General features: G+C 44.6%; 1 protein-coding gene across 1 annotated transcript in view; it reads left to right on the forward strand.

The window, feature by feature from the left end:
- Positions 1-14,180, forward strand: part of LOC128255400 (uncharacterized) — a 48,888-nt gene that overhangs the window by 19,681 nt on the left and 15,027 nt on the right. Inside the window, 1 exon segment of the mRNA XM_052984993.1 lies at positions 1,733-2,402. Within this exon segment, the coding sequence (XP_052840953.1) occupies positions 1,733-2,402 (670 nt within the window).

Below are 14,180 nucleotides of genomic sequence, written 5' to 3' on the forward strand. Positions count from 1 at the left end.
CTAAATCGCCGCTGATGGCCAAGAGGAAAAGGTGGGGAGCTGGCGATGATTATAACACAAGATCGATTGCTTGTCGCTGATCGCTAACTCGATGCGGCTACTGTGGAAAGCAGAGACGCCGCAGCAGCAGCTTCTCCATCTCCAACTTCATCTCCATGGACGACCCAGACCCAGACCCCTCTGCTCTTATTAAGTTTCCGAACATGTTTTCGAAAAGGATCTTTGTAGCGACTGCTGCTGTTTTTATGCCCTCATTTGACAAACTAGCCAGGGGCCACGATCGACCTGGCCCGGATCAAAATCTCGATGAGATGCGATGCCTCGGCTTCGATTTAAGTTTATCCGCACGATCAGCGCCAAAAAGCCGAAATGCCAATGCCATAATTTTTTGCCAATCCGCACGCACGGGATTGGTAAAAAAAACTGCGGTATGGAATCCTTGGGCCTTAGAATCAGCTAAAATTCCATGCGTGCTCAGCCAGCATAAACGGTAAAAACGGTAGCAGCAGCGAGACGCTATAATTATTGGGGTCGAATCGGGATGGCTAGTGGGAAAATGAAGATCGATGAGCAGACAGCAGAGTTCGGTTCGCAGATGAGCTAGTTCTAAGGAATTTAGAGGGCTTAAAAAACAAAATTTTCAGAACAAAATGCTCCATTTAACTGCTAAAATTAGTAAATTTTTAAACGAATAACTCAGCGTAACAAATATAACTTACTTCCTTTGCAGTAAGCATTACTCCAACGATGGGACATTACAAAAATTAATAAAAACTAAACATTTAAAAAAAAATGTTTTTCAATTAATTTTATATTAACGATTGGGAATAATAACTTGTTATAAAAACTAAACAAATTTTTTACAAATTTAGGTTTTTTATAAAAACTAAACTTTAAGTTCATTAAATTTTAATGATTTCAAACAAGAAAATGTTAAATTAAAATTAAATAATCTGCCATAAAGATTAAACTATTTTATCATATTAAATAAATTAGAACTGAGTGCTTTTAATACATATTTTTTAGTTTGGTTCCTAAGAAGGTTTCCAAATGAATTAAATTATGGGATTAATACATAAGTTGCATTCTAAATATTTCAATCATTGCAAAACCAATTATACACCACTAGTTGAAAAGATCGGAATTCGGTCAACACTTTGCAAGGGCAGAGTGTCATCGCTGATTTCGCTTTTGAATCCGAGACTTTGGGTCCGACTCCGCCATCAATTGCCGCTTTGTGGGGGCTCGGACTTGGTCAGCGACTTGGTCTTGGTCTTCGTCTGGGGCATGTGTGTAGCATTGTGAAAGAGCTCTTTCTGCTCTTTAATGGACTGAAGACGAGAGCCACATTAATTTAGTTACGCTTCGACAACGATCTCGAGTCGGAGATCTGCGCATCATTAAAGACAATTTCGTGATTCGCCACGATTTGTGCAGCAAATTACTTGCTAAATTATAGAAAGCAAACAGTGCCCCTCTGCAGCCGGAGCTGTTGCTCACAAATCAATAGAAATCAACGCCTGTCAGGGCTGAGACTCATGATTCTCATGGCCATTGTTGACTTAATCAATAAAGCGAATTTGGGTTGTTTTCTATTTCGCGTGGCGAACGATCGAATGGAGTGGAGTGGAAATTTCACCGGATCATTTAGCCGAGCAAACAAGCGACAAATGGGAAAACTTGGCCCAAGTACTCATTGTCTTTTTCCCATTTTGTTTCGATTCTTTTGCAGAGTCAGGCCTTGGCCTTAACCAGAGCTGCCAACGCGGCCGCCGTTGTGGCCGCGGCCAATGCCAAATCGCCGAATGCCTCATCCGCCTCAGCCAGCCTGGCCGACTTGGCCGTCAAGAAGGAGCACTCACTGTCGCCGCCCCACAGCGTGGGTGTGGGCGTTGGCGTGGGCGTGGGCGTGGGCGTGGCTGGCGAGGATCAGCACCGCAGAGCCTCGCTGCAGGGCGTCCAGGAGAAGCTCACCCAGCTGCAGATGCAGCAGCAACATCACCAGCACCAGCACCAGCAGCAGCAGCAGCATCAGCTGCAGCAACATCACCACCAGCAACAGTCGCAGCAGGCAGGCGGAGTGGGTGGCGAGGTGGCTGGGCGCAGGTCCTCCGAGGGCACCCCACCCACCGCCCATCCCCCGGCGAATTCAGAGGGCCAGGCGCTCTCCTCCTCCACAGCCTCATCTAGTCAGAATGCCACCCCCAAGAGCGATCGGGAAAGGGAGAGGGAAAGGGAAAGGGAGCGAGAGGAGCGTGTGGAGCGGGGCAGCATATCCTGCCTCCCACCGGCCGCCCTTGGAATGGCCGTGGGCGTCCAGCAGGCCCAGCAGCAGGCGGAGAAGCTCCTCAGCCATCCGGCCTTGGACTCGCGACGGGAGTTCGACGTCAGCAAAGTGAATCGTGAGTAAAGGACGCTTTAATTATCTCAAATCAAATATATATATAATTGTATTTATTAAGGAAAGGGAATTCTTTCGTATAAAAATATAATCAGCATCTAAAAGCCGTAACTTACTCACAAAAAAGGGAGGGTGGGTTAAGTGACCTCACAAGAATTGTATGCTTTTTCGTTTATTCTAAATCTTAAAAAAAATCTTTATTAGTTTTGTGATCTACATTCGGTTCATAAAATGTTTAAAATATTTAATATTTTCTAAAACTATTAAAAGTTTACTTAAGTGATGTAAAACAAACAATAATATTTTTGGCTCAAATTAAAGAGTTATTTATAATTGTTTAGATTATAAAGATTTCAAAAAGTATTTTCTTCATATTTTTTTTGTTTTTTTTTTTTTATTTTTTAATCAATTTTGTATTTACTGAGAATTTATTGCTGAAATATTAAATAAGTCGATTTTAAAAAAGATTTGTCTACTAAAGCATGCGCTAGATTGAGGATTTGTTTAAATAATTTAAATTGCAATGATTTCTAATCAATAATGACAAAGAGTAGGAGCAAAATAAATAATGAAATTTACTATTATTCATAATCCAGTGCGTGATTATGTGTGTAATTAAAGGGGTTTGTGTGAGCGAACGCAACTGGTGCGGGAAAATCTCCGACCGCTTTAAAGGCACATCTTTAATCAGGCCAGCTGCTGATGGCAAATGGAAATGGTCGAGGCATTTCCTCTGTCTCAACTCAGCCAGCCTAATCCATGAAAAGTTCATTTGATTTGCTCACAAGGCATTAAGCACGTATCCCACAGATACACAGATACACAGATATACAGAAACACAAGGGCACACGCACAAACAGACAAGTGGATACGTTCCTTGAGCAATGGCCGTGGTAATCTTGTTTGGTTCATCAATAGTTTAGCCATGGCCAGAAGTAAACCTGTGCCACCTCGATGCGGATGCATGCGTCGAGTATCTGCCGGATATAAATGGAAACTGTGAAGCCTTTTGCATACCAACGATATCAGCCCGAGCACGAGGCACTTCCTTGGCTCCATTGAGCCACAGACACAGCCACAGATACAGATACATATACAGAGACAGACACAGATACAACACACTCGTATATGCATCGAAATCCCCTGGATTAAGCATATGAAGCATTCATAACGTTTATTTTGTGTACGGATGTGTATCTGTATCTGTATCTGCGTCTGTTTATGTGTGTCTCTGTGTGTGCGAGCAAACATTCACTTCTGGTTAAGAAGTGTGTGGGTGGTGGGGTTGATGTTGAGGTTCGGTGGTTGGCTGGTTGGGTGGTTGGGTGGGTGCTAAGTGAGCACCCACTTGTGGAGTGAATCCCCCGAGGAGAATGCAGGCCAGGAAGCGTGCCTTGCTTTTGTTTGCTCTGGCTTCAGTCTTTCGTCTCTCGGGCACTCCATGCGTATACGCAATCTGGCCGGATGTGTGGCAGCACGTGTGCGCTGGCTCAACAGGTGGCCTTTGGCCGGTGGCAACTTGGTGGATATAGATGTGGATGTGTCACAGGTCCAATTTGTGGCTTCACCTTCGCAGATAGTTGGCCAAACAATTGACTTGGCCGATAAATGTTATTGTTAATATTACTGGTTACCCAATACTTTAAGCTTTCTTTTCCAAATTCACAAATACCAAGGCTCGAGCCTAAAACCCACTGCAGCAGAGAGGATTTGATTTGAATTTTGTCGCTGTGAATTTGTGAAAGTCTCGCTCGCTTCGTGTGTGTGTGTGGGTGTGTGTGTGGGTGCGTATCTGTGTAATGTGCTTTGTAGCATATTTTGAGGATTTGCACAACAAAATGTGGACAGAAATGGAATGGGCTGGGATCCAATGGATGCCATATCCTACGACCTACGGATGGGGCTCAGTGCAGTTTGGTTTGCTTATTGTTGCCGTCATTTGGCATTGTTATTGCTGTTTTTGTTATTATTGTCATTTAACATTGCCATTTGCAACAGCTGCACATGTGTGTGTGTGTCTCATTGTGTATGTGTGTGTGTCCATATGTAAATCTGTTTTGTGTCGATGCGTTTTGTTGTGCATATTTCGGAATGTGTGTGCGTGTTTATTGCGCCTAAGCTGCTCAGCGACGCAACACGATATTTATCCTGCCGCACCACCCATCAGAAACCCAAACCCAAACCCAAACCCAATCCCAGCACCACCACCCCCTTTTGGCAGCTGGGCTTTTCCATTTGGGACCAATTTTTATGTTCCTGTTTTTGCGATTCTGCTGTCTCTGCCGCTGCGTTTCGATTTATGCAGAGTTTAGTATGCAACATTTTCATACGTTAGCCTTAATAAATCCCCACCCGGCTGCACTTGTCAATATGCAGGCCATGGCTGTGGCTCTGGCTATGGCTCTGACTGTGGCTGCGGCTGTCCAGGCCCCTTGGTGCTTGCTGCAGTTGTGCCACACTGTTGGCACCTATAAGCCTATGCAAACACACACCCATGCCGGCGAGGCGACGCGCTCTGCAATTGAAAATCACTGCGCCTTAGTTAACGACACGTTTGTGGATCAACGCGTTTGGGCAACGAAAAACACTGGACGCTGGACACTGGCCCCCACTTGACCCTGCTATTGAATCATTGTTGCCTTTGGCCACCGAAAGTGGAGCAGCAGCAGCAGCAGCAGCTGAATCCGCATGTGTCATAAGCCAGGCGCCATGCATACAGGACTCTGTGGACATAAGTACGCGCTCAAGGATTCAAAAAATGGTCACCGGCACCCGTTCGATCGGCTATTATGCAGATGTCATATGGGGCCGGATTGTATAATGAGATGCTGGGCTCCGGCTCGGGCTCCGGCTCCGGCTCCGAAGCACCGATAAGCCCTGATGGACGCACAAGTGTCGGCAACGCACTCACTTAGCTTCCGAGTTCTGTGGAGTGCTACCGGTAATCAGGCGACACAAAAGCAACGCACTGCTCCTGCTGCAGGATAAGAGATACTCAAAGCCAGAGCAGGAAGAAGCAGCCGGTTTCGCAATCACACGCAAAACTAGCTTCAGCTTGGACTAGAACTCGGACTCGAACTCGGAATCGAACTCCAACTCACCTCACTCACCTGTGAGAGGAGTGGCTAAGCCCTGGGCCGGTGGATCCGGCAGGGCGACAGGTGGGCGGTTGAGCGTCTGCAGCTTAAGTGTTAAGCGTTATGCACAGTGGCCAGTGCGGAGCTGAATGATACCACTCACCTAAGCCGGTTCCCAGCCCATCACCACCCACTGCCCAATCACTTCCTAAAACCCAAAAACCCCATCCTGGCATATGTGCTGACGCAGAGCATAGATGCAGATGCAGATGCGGATACAGATACAACCTCAGATTGAGATACAAATTCGAATAAATGCCAAAAGCAACAGGAGGCAACATTTCCGAATTATAAGCAAAAAGGGATTGGCCCGGCCAACGTCGGCAACAACAACAGGAGCTACAGCATAAAAGCCGGTAGTTGCCCACCAGCCACACACACTCTGGCATACATTTAGCCAGGACATCGGCAGGAGCTAAAGGCAGGTGCTGCAGGTGATGCTGATTGAGTTAAGCCACCATCATCGAGTGCACTGCAAAATGCAGAGGGTCAACTCAAGGGTAGCTCTCAACTTGAGAAATATGTTTTGCCTGCCTCGGAAAGAAATGCAATCAGGGGTCATAATGTTACTTAATAATAAATTTATATTTAAAAAAAGCATCTGGCGTCATAATTTAAAGGGAACATTCATCTTACATTTTAAACTTAATAATCAATATAAATGTTATAAAAATATCTAAAAAAAACTTTACTCATCAGACATATTTTAACCTTCATATTTGAGCTTAATAAAATATTAATTTAAATTGAAATTTAATTTTAACGACCTGAAAGCACAGAACAAATAGGCATGATCACGTATTTTTGGTAAACTAAAATTAGGTTTTGATCCGCGCAGCTTCATAAGTTAAGCTTACTTCCATTCAAAGGAATAAATAGGCCTTAAAATATTATAAAAAATAATTTTGATCAAACCATTGACAGTATCCGAGCTTCACATAAATTTCTTATACATTAAACCATTTAAATCATTGCCCATTTCTGTACGTGTATCTGTGAAGGGAGATTTCGCCTCGATGGCTTGCGCCTCCACTTCCAGTTGGTCCTTTTAGCCCTGACACAAAGAGAACTACAAATTTTAAGGATTTAAATGTTGGGAGGGGAGCACGAATCGAACACTCCGAGCTGCCACATCGGTATATGAGCCGGAGAGTCCACAATCCCCGCCTTCTGCCCCCAGCAACATGCATCTTGCAACCTCCAACCTCCAACCTGCAACGTGCAACCTGGAACGTCCCCCGAGCCACTTGCAGCTCGATTCGAGCGGCTTAAGGATCTCTATGCGTTTCGGTTTATAATCGAATAAATACTCCCTGTGTGCCGTGCGATTATCAAAACAGAAGTACATACACAAGCCCCAGCAGCAGGAACAGCAACTATAAATCACGTGCATTAACTTTGAGCGCTTTTGTGCGAGTAAATATATGTGGAAGTGCGTCGTATCTAATAATGCACAAGTGGAATTATGCTGGCAGCACATTTGTAATTAGACAAGGACTAGGTCTGCCAAACGGTTCGATTATGAATATTATAAGACTAGGCATTTTCCTTTTGGCAACAACAGCTGCAACTGGGATTTGCCATAAGCCTGCGACTGAAGGACACACTTTCTTGAGATTCTGTACAGGCATCCTTTACTATTTTATTAAGCCACAAGCAAATGCCAGAGTGCCAATTAACGCTGCTGCTAAACCGTTTATTTCCTGTCACTTAATATGGAATTTTCCCCATTTTCCCTCTCCGGGCCATTTAATATTCAACTTTAACTCTGCTTTTGCATACACACAGACGTATAGGGTATTAGGGGAATTAGGAAAACCACCAGGCGAGAGCAACTAATGCGAATGCAACTGGGCGTTTTATAATCCGCAAGCGAAAACAAAATCATCATCATCAGGAAAAAGGGGAAAGAGCAGGAGCCACCATCCAAGGACATTAAGCAAAAGCATCAAGTTTGCGACTTATCCTGCAACCTAAGCCTCCTGAACCCGGTGAACGTTCAGCCCAAAAAAGGGTAGAGTACGATATACAGCACCCCCTGTCTTTCCCTTTCCCTTTCTCTCTCTCCTCTCTCTCTCTTTCTATCTGCATGCAGCCATCTCTTTCGGAGACTTGCCTGCCTGCTTTGCATGCGAATTTGGCGCCAAAAACTTTCGAGTTTCATCCCGAGTTGCTCGAGCTGAGGGCACGACATTATTTGGGAATCCCTTATCCCTTTATCTGGCCTTAGCCCTAATCCCATCAGACACAAATGAAGAGAAGTTTCACGTTTCGAGTTGCGTTACCCCTGCTGCCCCTTCTGCTACCCCTTCTGCTCCTGTTCCAGCTCCTTAAGCTTTTGTTTTTGTTCCTGTTCCTTCGCTTTTGCTTTTGCTTTTGAAGTGCTTTGGCAATGGCAACGACGTCGGGATTAGGCCGCCAGCTAATGCGTCCTTGTGCCTGTGTGTGTGCGTGTCCTTTTCCGTGCCTGTGTAGGTATGCGTGCGTGTGCGTGTGAGTGTGTGTTTATGTGTGTGAGCCAGGTGGGTTAGACGGCGGGCCAGACAGTTGCCAGTTTTGGGAGCGAGTCGAGTCGAGGTCGAGTCTTTGGGGATGCTAATCCCAATACGACTGCCAATCCTGCCAAACTGCCGGCAGACAACTCGCAACTGCAGGCGATATACTGCGAGAAACAGTAAAGGCCTGGATTTGCAGGAGATTGAGTCACTGAAATTAAAATTTGCCTTGGCTCTATAGGTATACAAAATGAGTACATTTCGAGAAATAACAGTCTTAAAACCATATTTGGAGAACGTCCATCACATCCATCAATAAAGTCCCAGTAAACAAAAGTTAATTTTTTGCAAATAATTTTTATGTTAACTGTGTATAAAATAAATACAATTTTAAATTCAATATGTACATGAATTGAAAAACTAATTCTTGTATTAAATTAGTGTTTTGATAATTAGGAATATAACATTTAAAGGTCTAGAAACAAGACCATTACATTTATTATATTACTTTAAATTTCATTTTAACATATACATTTAAAAATTAATATAAACATAGCAATAAAGTTTCAAGTTATTTAATTTATTTACAAAAAAAACCTTTTATTAAGTCATACAAATAATCAAAATAATCAAAAGTTTCCTCTTTAATTAGTCTTTTTTTATATCATAACATTATTGCACTCCATGGAAACATTCGTAGCTGTAATTTCTCCCACCCTGACTTTTGTCTCACGAATTTCTCTCGGTGTACCAGCAGGTCTTATTGATCGCGCAGGGGATTATCCAGGGCGCTGGCATATTGGCAGGCTGGCAGTCGGGCTGGCGATTGTCCATTTTCAATTTGTGCTCCACCAGCGATTCGGGAAAGGGGAAACGTACGTCGAAATATAGTGGGTTGGGGACGTAATGGGCAGTGGGGTGTGCGGAGTGGGCCTGTAATCCGTTCGAATGCCCAGCCAATGCTGCCTATAAGTGCGGATACATCTATATTCATACATATATATGCACAACCTGCATTGTTGTTGTTGCTGTTGTTGTTGTTGTTTAAAGCCAGTGGCTGTCTGGTGCTTTGTTGTTTTAGCCTCCATATGAATCATACGCAACGTAATCCCAATTCGTTTAAGTCACTGACAATCCATGGATGCCCAGGCAATGCCGCAACGCATCCACACGAACACGGACACACTAAAACAAACTCATACACTGTCCAATGCCAAATCGTCACCCCCCCCTTTCCTTTCCCCTCCCCACCACTCCCCCCATTACCATCTCCGTTTTTCGTTGGGTCGAGCATATTTTCGCAATAAAGTAGATCCCGCATTAATCCCAACGATTTTGTGCTCTGGGCATTGCGTGTGCTTTATTTGTCCGAGTATTGGTGCCCGGTCCGTTCGTGCCTGGGTGTGTTTGAGTGTGTGTGTCTGTGTGTGTCTGTGTTAATCCTTAAACCGGCAGAGCTAAAGCTGCCCGCGTCGACGTCTCTGCCAACTGCAACCGAAAAAGGCCCAAAAGCATGCCATGAGTTCGAGTTTTCGAAGGGCGTGCGGTGGTTTTTTGGGCGGAAGGAAAGGGGGGTCATTGGCTGGAGTGGGGGGCCCCACACAGCGACAGCAACGCACAGTGACAGCCCGCCCCCTTCCGTCCCAGCCCCACCCCCTTTTGGCCGCCCGCCCTTCGAGTCTCGGCTTGCGGATGAGTCGATGGCGACGGCTGCTGCTGCTGCTGCTGTTGGGAGATTAACTTTTTTCCATGCAAACAGTGGCGGGGTGACGGGGGATTTGCGAGGGGGGCGCAGGGACGTGAGGAGGGGAGCGGCTGTGGGGGCTGGGATTTTGCGTTTGCGTTTGCTTTTGGTGGCCGTGTGGGCGAGGGATTTAATTTCGTGCGGGATTATTATTTCGGATTTAACTCTTCGTTTTATGGATCGCTTGGCATTATAATGAACAGCGGCGTCGCTGAATGGTCATGGGCGTAAGAGGGGGCATGATGTGAAGTTATTACATTTGAAAAAATTAAGGATGATATTTAGATTATTATTTTATTATTATCTGCCAATATTCAAAGAGAAAGATCAAATAGTAATCCTAATTGGATAAAATGTTTAATGGAATAAGACTTGTTAATTTTTGTTATATGTTAAAAGATATGTCTAAATTAAATAATCAAATTTAGAAAATTTTTAATACAACTTTATTTGTAATTTGCTAATTCAAATAATATGTTTGAACGATCACTTTGAAGTCCATTTGGTTTAGAAGCCGAAGAAAATGAATTTTCTAACGGTGATACGCTCAAAAATGACTTCATTGTTATACACAAATAGATACATTGTTTACCCGAGATCGCAATATGATTCACATATTTTTCAGTTGTACTTATCTTCAAGCCAAATCCATTATAATCCAGCACCCCCCCCTTCGGCGAACATCATCCAAACGCTAACCACTTTTTATGCGAGGTTAGCACGCCACTGTTCTATAACCCGCTTTGGCATTATAAACTCCGGTGTATTTTTATAACTAAAACCTTCGCATCGCCTGCGACAGCTTCAGCATTCGCCAACGGAAACTGTGAACCCGAATCCATTATAGCTTAAGCTGCTGCCAACACCAACACCCAGATACACACGCACACACACACTCACACACACACACAAACACACTCGTACAGCCGGGGCATTATCCCAAAACGAAATGACATCCCTTGGAAATTAATCCTTAATTCCATTCATTTCGTATAATCCCAGAGATATACTTTGATAAGCGTAATGCGGGGCCAGGGCTCAGCGGCAGAGCGAGTGAGATGGGGCTATCTCAAGAGAGAGAGAGAGAGAGAGAGAGAGTGGGGTGGGTGGCTGGCTGACTGGCTGGCTAGTGTGTGTGTTTGTGTGAGTTTCGAGAGAGAGAGAGAGAGAGAGAGCCCAGAGCCCAGAGCCACATGTTGCTATTCATTTGTATCTGTATCTGTGCCTTTGCCCGCAGTATCTGTGAGTTTGGGCATTTGTGTGAGTGCCTTTGCATGGGGCAGAACGCTCCTCGACTCTCAGAGTTTTCGGTTTCGGTTTCGGTTTTAGTATCGTTCAAAACATGCTGGAAGAAGGTTGGTGTTACTGCTTTTCGCTTTTCGCCTGGTTCGCTGTTGCCAGTGTTTTCGTTCAGTTCGCGCCGGTGTTATTTGGTGTTTGTTGTTGTTTATGTTTGATGGCCGGCAATTGGATTATGTTTGAGGCTCGGGATTATTATATGCGTGCGTGTGTGTGTGTGTGTGTGTGCTAGGCTACTAAGATGTGAACTGAGAAGCTGCGTATGAAACTGTATGTTACCCGCTGTAATAAAGTGACTAAGGAACTTGTAGTGAGGACACTTGGCACTTGGCACTTGGCACACAATAGATCCCGCCATTGAGTTCCTCTTTTAACACCCCGACAGCTCGACAGCTGGGTGTGCGAATGTGTGTTTTGAGTCTGCAGACCAGATTTGCCACACCACTGTCAAGTCGCATTTGTCAACAAAGGCTACACTAACACACTGCCAAACACCAGCAAACAAACACTCGCACACACACACACACAAACACACAGACGGAGCGCTCAAATGAACTTAAAAAGCAGAGCGAAAGCTTTTAAATCTGTTGCTTTCGTGCAGGCTAATCCCTATGAAGTTCACTAGATTTTGTTTTGTTGCTGTTGTTGTCCCAGTTCAACAGTGGCAGACACCAGCTCACCCACACACCCATAAACGCACACAAACACAAACACACACACACAGACACACACAAACCAACACAGATGCCAAGTAAAGCTGGCAAGGGAGAGCTGCCAACAGCAACAACAATGCACGGCGCGCTTTGGCACTTAAACCGAACTGAGCCGTCGGGCAGAGCTCATCCCCAGTGCCCAAGGGAGCAGGCTGGAGCTGGGAAATTACCCACCCACTCTGACCACCCAACGACCCAACGACCCAACGACCCGACCACCCAACAACCCACTGACCTAAGCCACGCTCACCCAGGCTCACCCACCAACCACCCACAACCAACCCACCGCCCGCAGAAATAAAAGCCAGAGCAAAAACAAACACGGAGCGAGGCTGTGAAAATAAAATAAAGCCTGTGAGAAGGATAAGTGAAATGGGGAACTGAGCTAGGGGTCTAGACGGGATCATCCATGTATGTAGGTACTAGATGTCCTAAAATAGAAGGTTACTCTAAGAAGAAATTGAAGTTGTGCTGGCGAATTAGTAATTGATCTTCAATGAAACATAACATTTTCCCCCTTAAATCATTAGATAGCTTGTCATATAATTGTGCAAAGTAGAAACTTTAGATAATAATTAATTAAGATTATAGGTTATACTGAATTCTTATAAAAAAGTAAATAAATATTATGGATTGGTCATACTCATTTCCTTATGATCATCAGATAAAAGTATCGGAAAACTTGAATTAAAATATAGTATATTTAATTCTTATTTAGAAAACAATTCAATATAATGAAATTTGTATACATTTTTTATTTTTTTTTTTTGTAATAATTATTGTTTTTGTTTTTGTTATGACAATGAACTATTTTAGTCGAAGCGTCATTGCTTAGCAAAAGCCGCTTAGGCTCGCGTCCAACCCAATTACCATATGGCATTCCGCGCTTTCAAACGCGTAACCAGGCAGGGATTCGATTTGATTTTGATCTGCGAATCCGTTTTCTTTGATCCGAAGTCCAGAATATCAGAGCATATGATAAAAACATGAGCATATGATAAAGCCCCAGCCCAAAGCTCTTTTCACTAAAAATCTCAGATTAAGCGCGCGATATCTGATCATTACAATAGTACTCCGAGGCATTTAATTACCCAACCCCTGGTTAGCCCACTCCGTCATATCAGATTATGTTACCCGGAGTGACTCCTCAAGCGTGTTCGTTGGTGATTAGGTAGCGTGGTTTCGCTCATTACGCCTAAAAAGCGAATTCCGCTTCGGATTAAAAACCAACTCGCTGGCTTCATCCCTTTTTATTCCGCCGAGCACTCGGGTAGTTCATACCCCATACCGCTTAGAGATTATAGCAACTTTTGACTAATTTGATTATCTGATTTGGTATTCATAGTCATAGCTCCACCCCATGCCCTTAAAGTTGGCTAACTGCTGCATTTTTTTTTTTTGCTGGCTCCACAGGCGGTTGAGTGTGTCATGTGTCCCTGTGTCTCTGTGTGTGTGTATGTGTGTGTGTGTGTGTTTGCAATCCCCAAAGATTTAACTGTAAAAGCCCCACGGCATTGCTGTGTAGCTCCCACATTCGAGTGCTCGTGCATACATATGCGGAGCTGGAAAAAAATGAACTCAAATACCGCTGGCATTGGGCGAAATCGCAAAAAATTAGCAGTTAATCCCCTTAAATTGAATGCCGCAGATGGTGTTGCCACTGTCGTTCTGTTTCTGTTGCTTGTTTCTGTGTTAGTTGATGTAGCAGCTAAGGGCAACAGCAACAGCAACAGAATCAGTATCAGAAAGAAAAACAGAGCAAACCAGAAAAGTTAACTGGACGCTTGGACATCACAGAGATTGTTTGGGGGAAAAGCTAACCGCGCAAACAAGAGGCGTGTGTGTGTGTGTGTGTGTGTGTGTGTGTGTTTGTTGGCCTCGTGTTTGCGGCAATTAGCCGTAGTTGCCACATAATACGCGCGGATAAATGTTTAAGATTTTAAGTTGGGAACGTCGGATGATATGGGGAGCGAGCTGTGTTCTGGGACCTAAGCTGTCAGCCCGTCCGGCCAGCTCGTATGTGTTACTGTGTTTGCGGTTTGGCTTTTGTGGCCAAGGCTTAGGGAATCCGGCCCCTGCCCCCACGGCACTTAATCCGCAACTAGTGAAGAAATCTGTTGAGAAATTTAACCTAATCCCGGCCAGAGTTCAGAGATCTCTGCAGCGAGTCCAACAAAAGGCTGAAAATAAAAAAAAGAAAAAAGGGGGCTTGCAGGGAGGGACGGCGGAGGGCAGAGGAGCTGGGTCTTATAATGGCACTGCGTAAATCCCCTTCAAATTAAGCTCCTTGGCAGCCTCGCGTATCGACGTCTCGCACCCTTCATCCGAATTCCCCGTTTCGAGTCGAGGTTACGCTTAATGCAAATACAATGCTACGCGCTCACCGCAGCC

The sequence above is a fragment of the Drosophila gunungcola genome (assembly GCF_025200985.1).
Source record: "Drosophila gunungcola strain Sukarami chromosome 2R unlocalized genomic scaffold, Dgunungcola_SK_2 000011F, whole genome shotgun sequence".
Classification (NCBI taxonomy): domain Eukaryota; kingdom Metazoa; phylum Arthropoda; class Insecta; order Diptera; family Drosophilidae; genus Drosophila; species Drosophila gunungcola.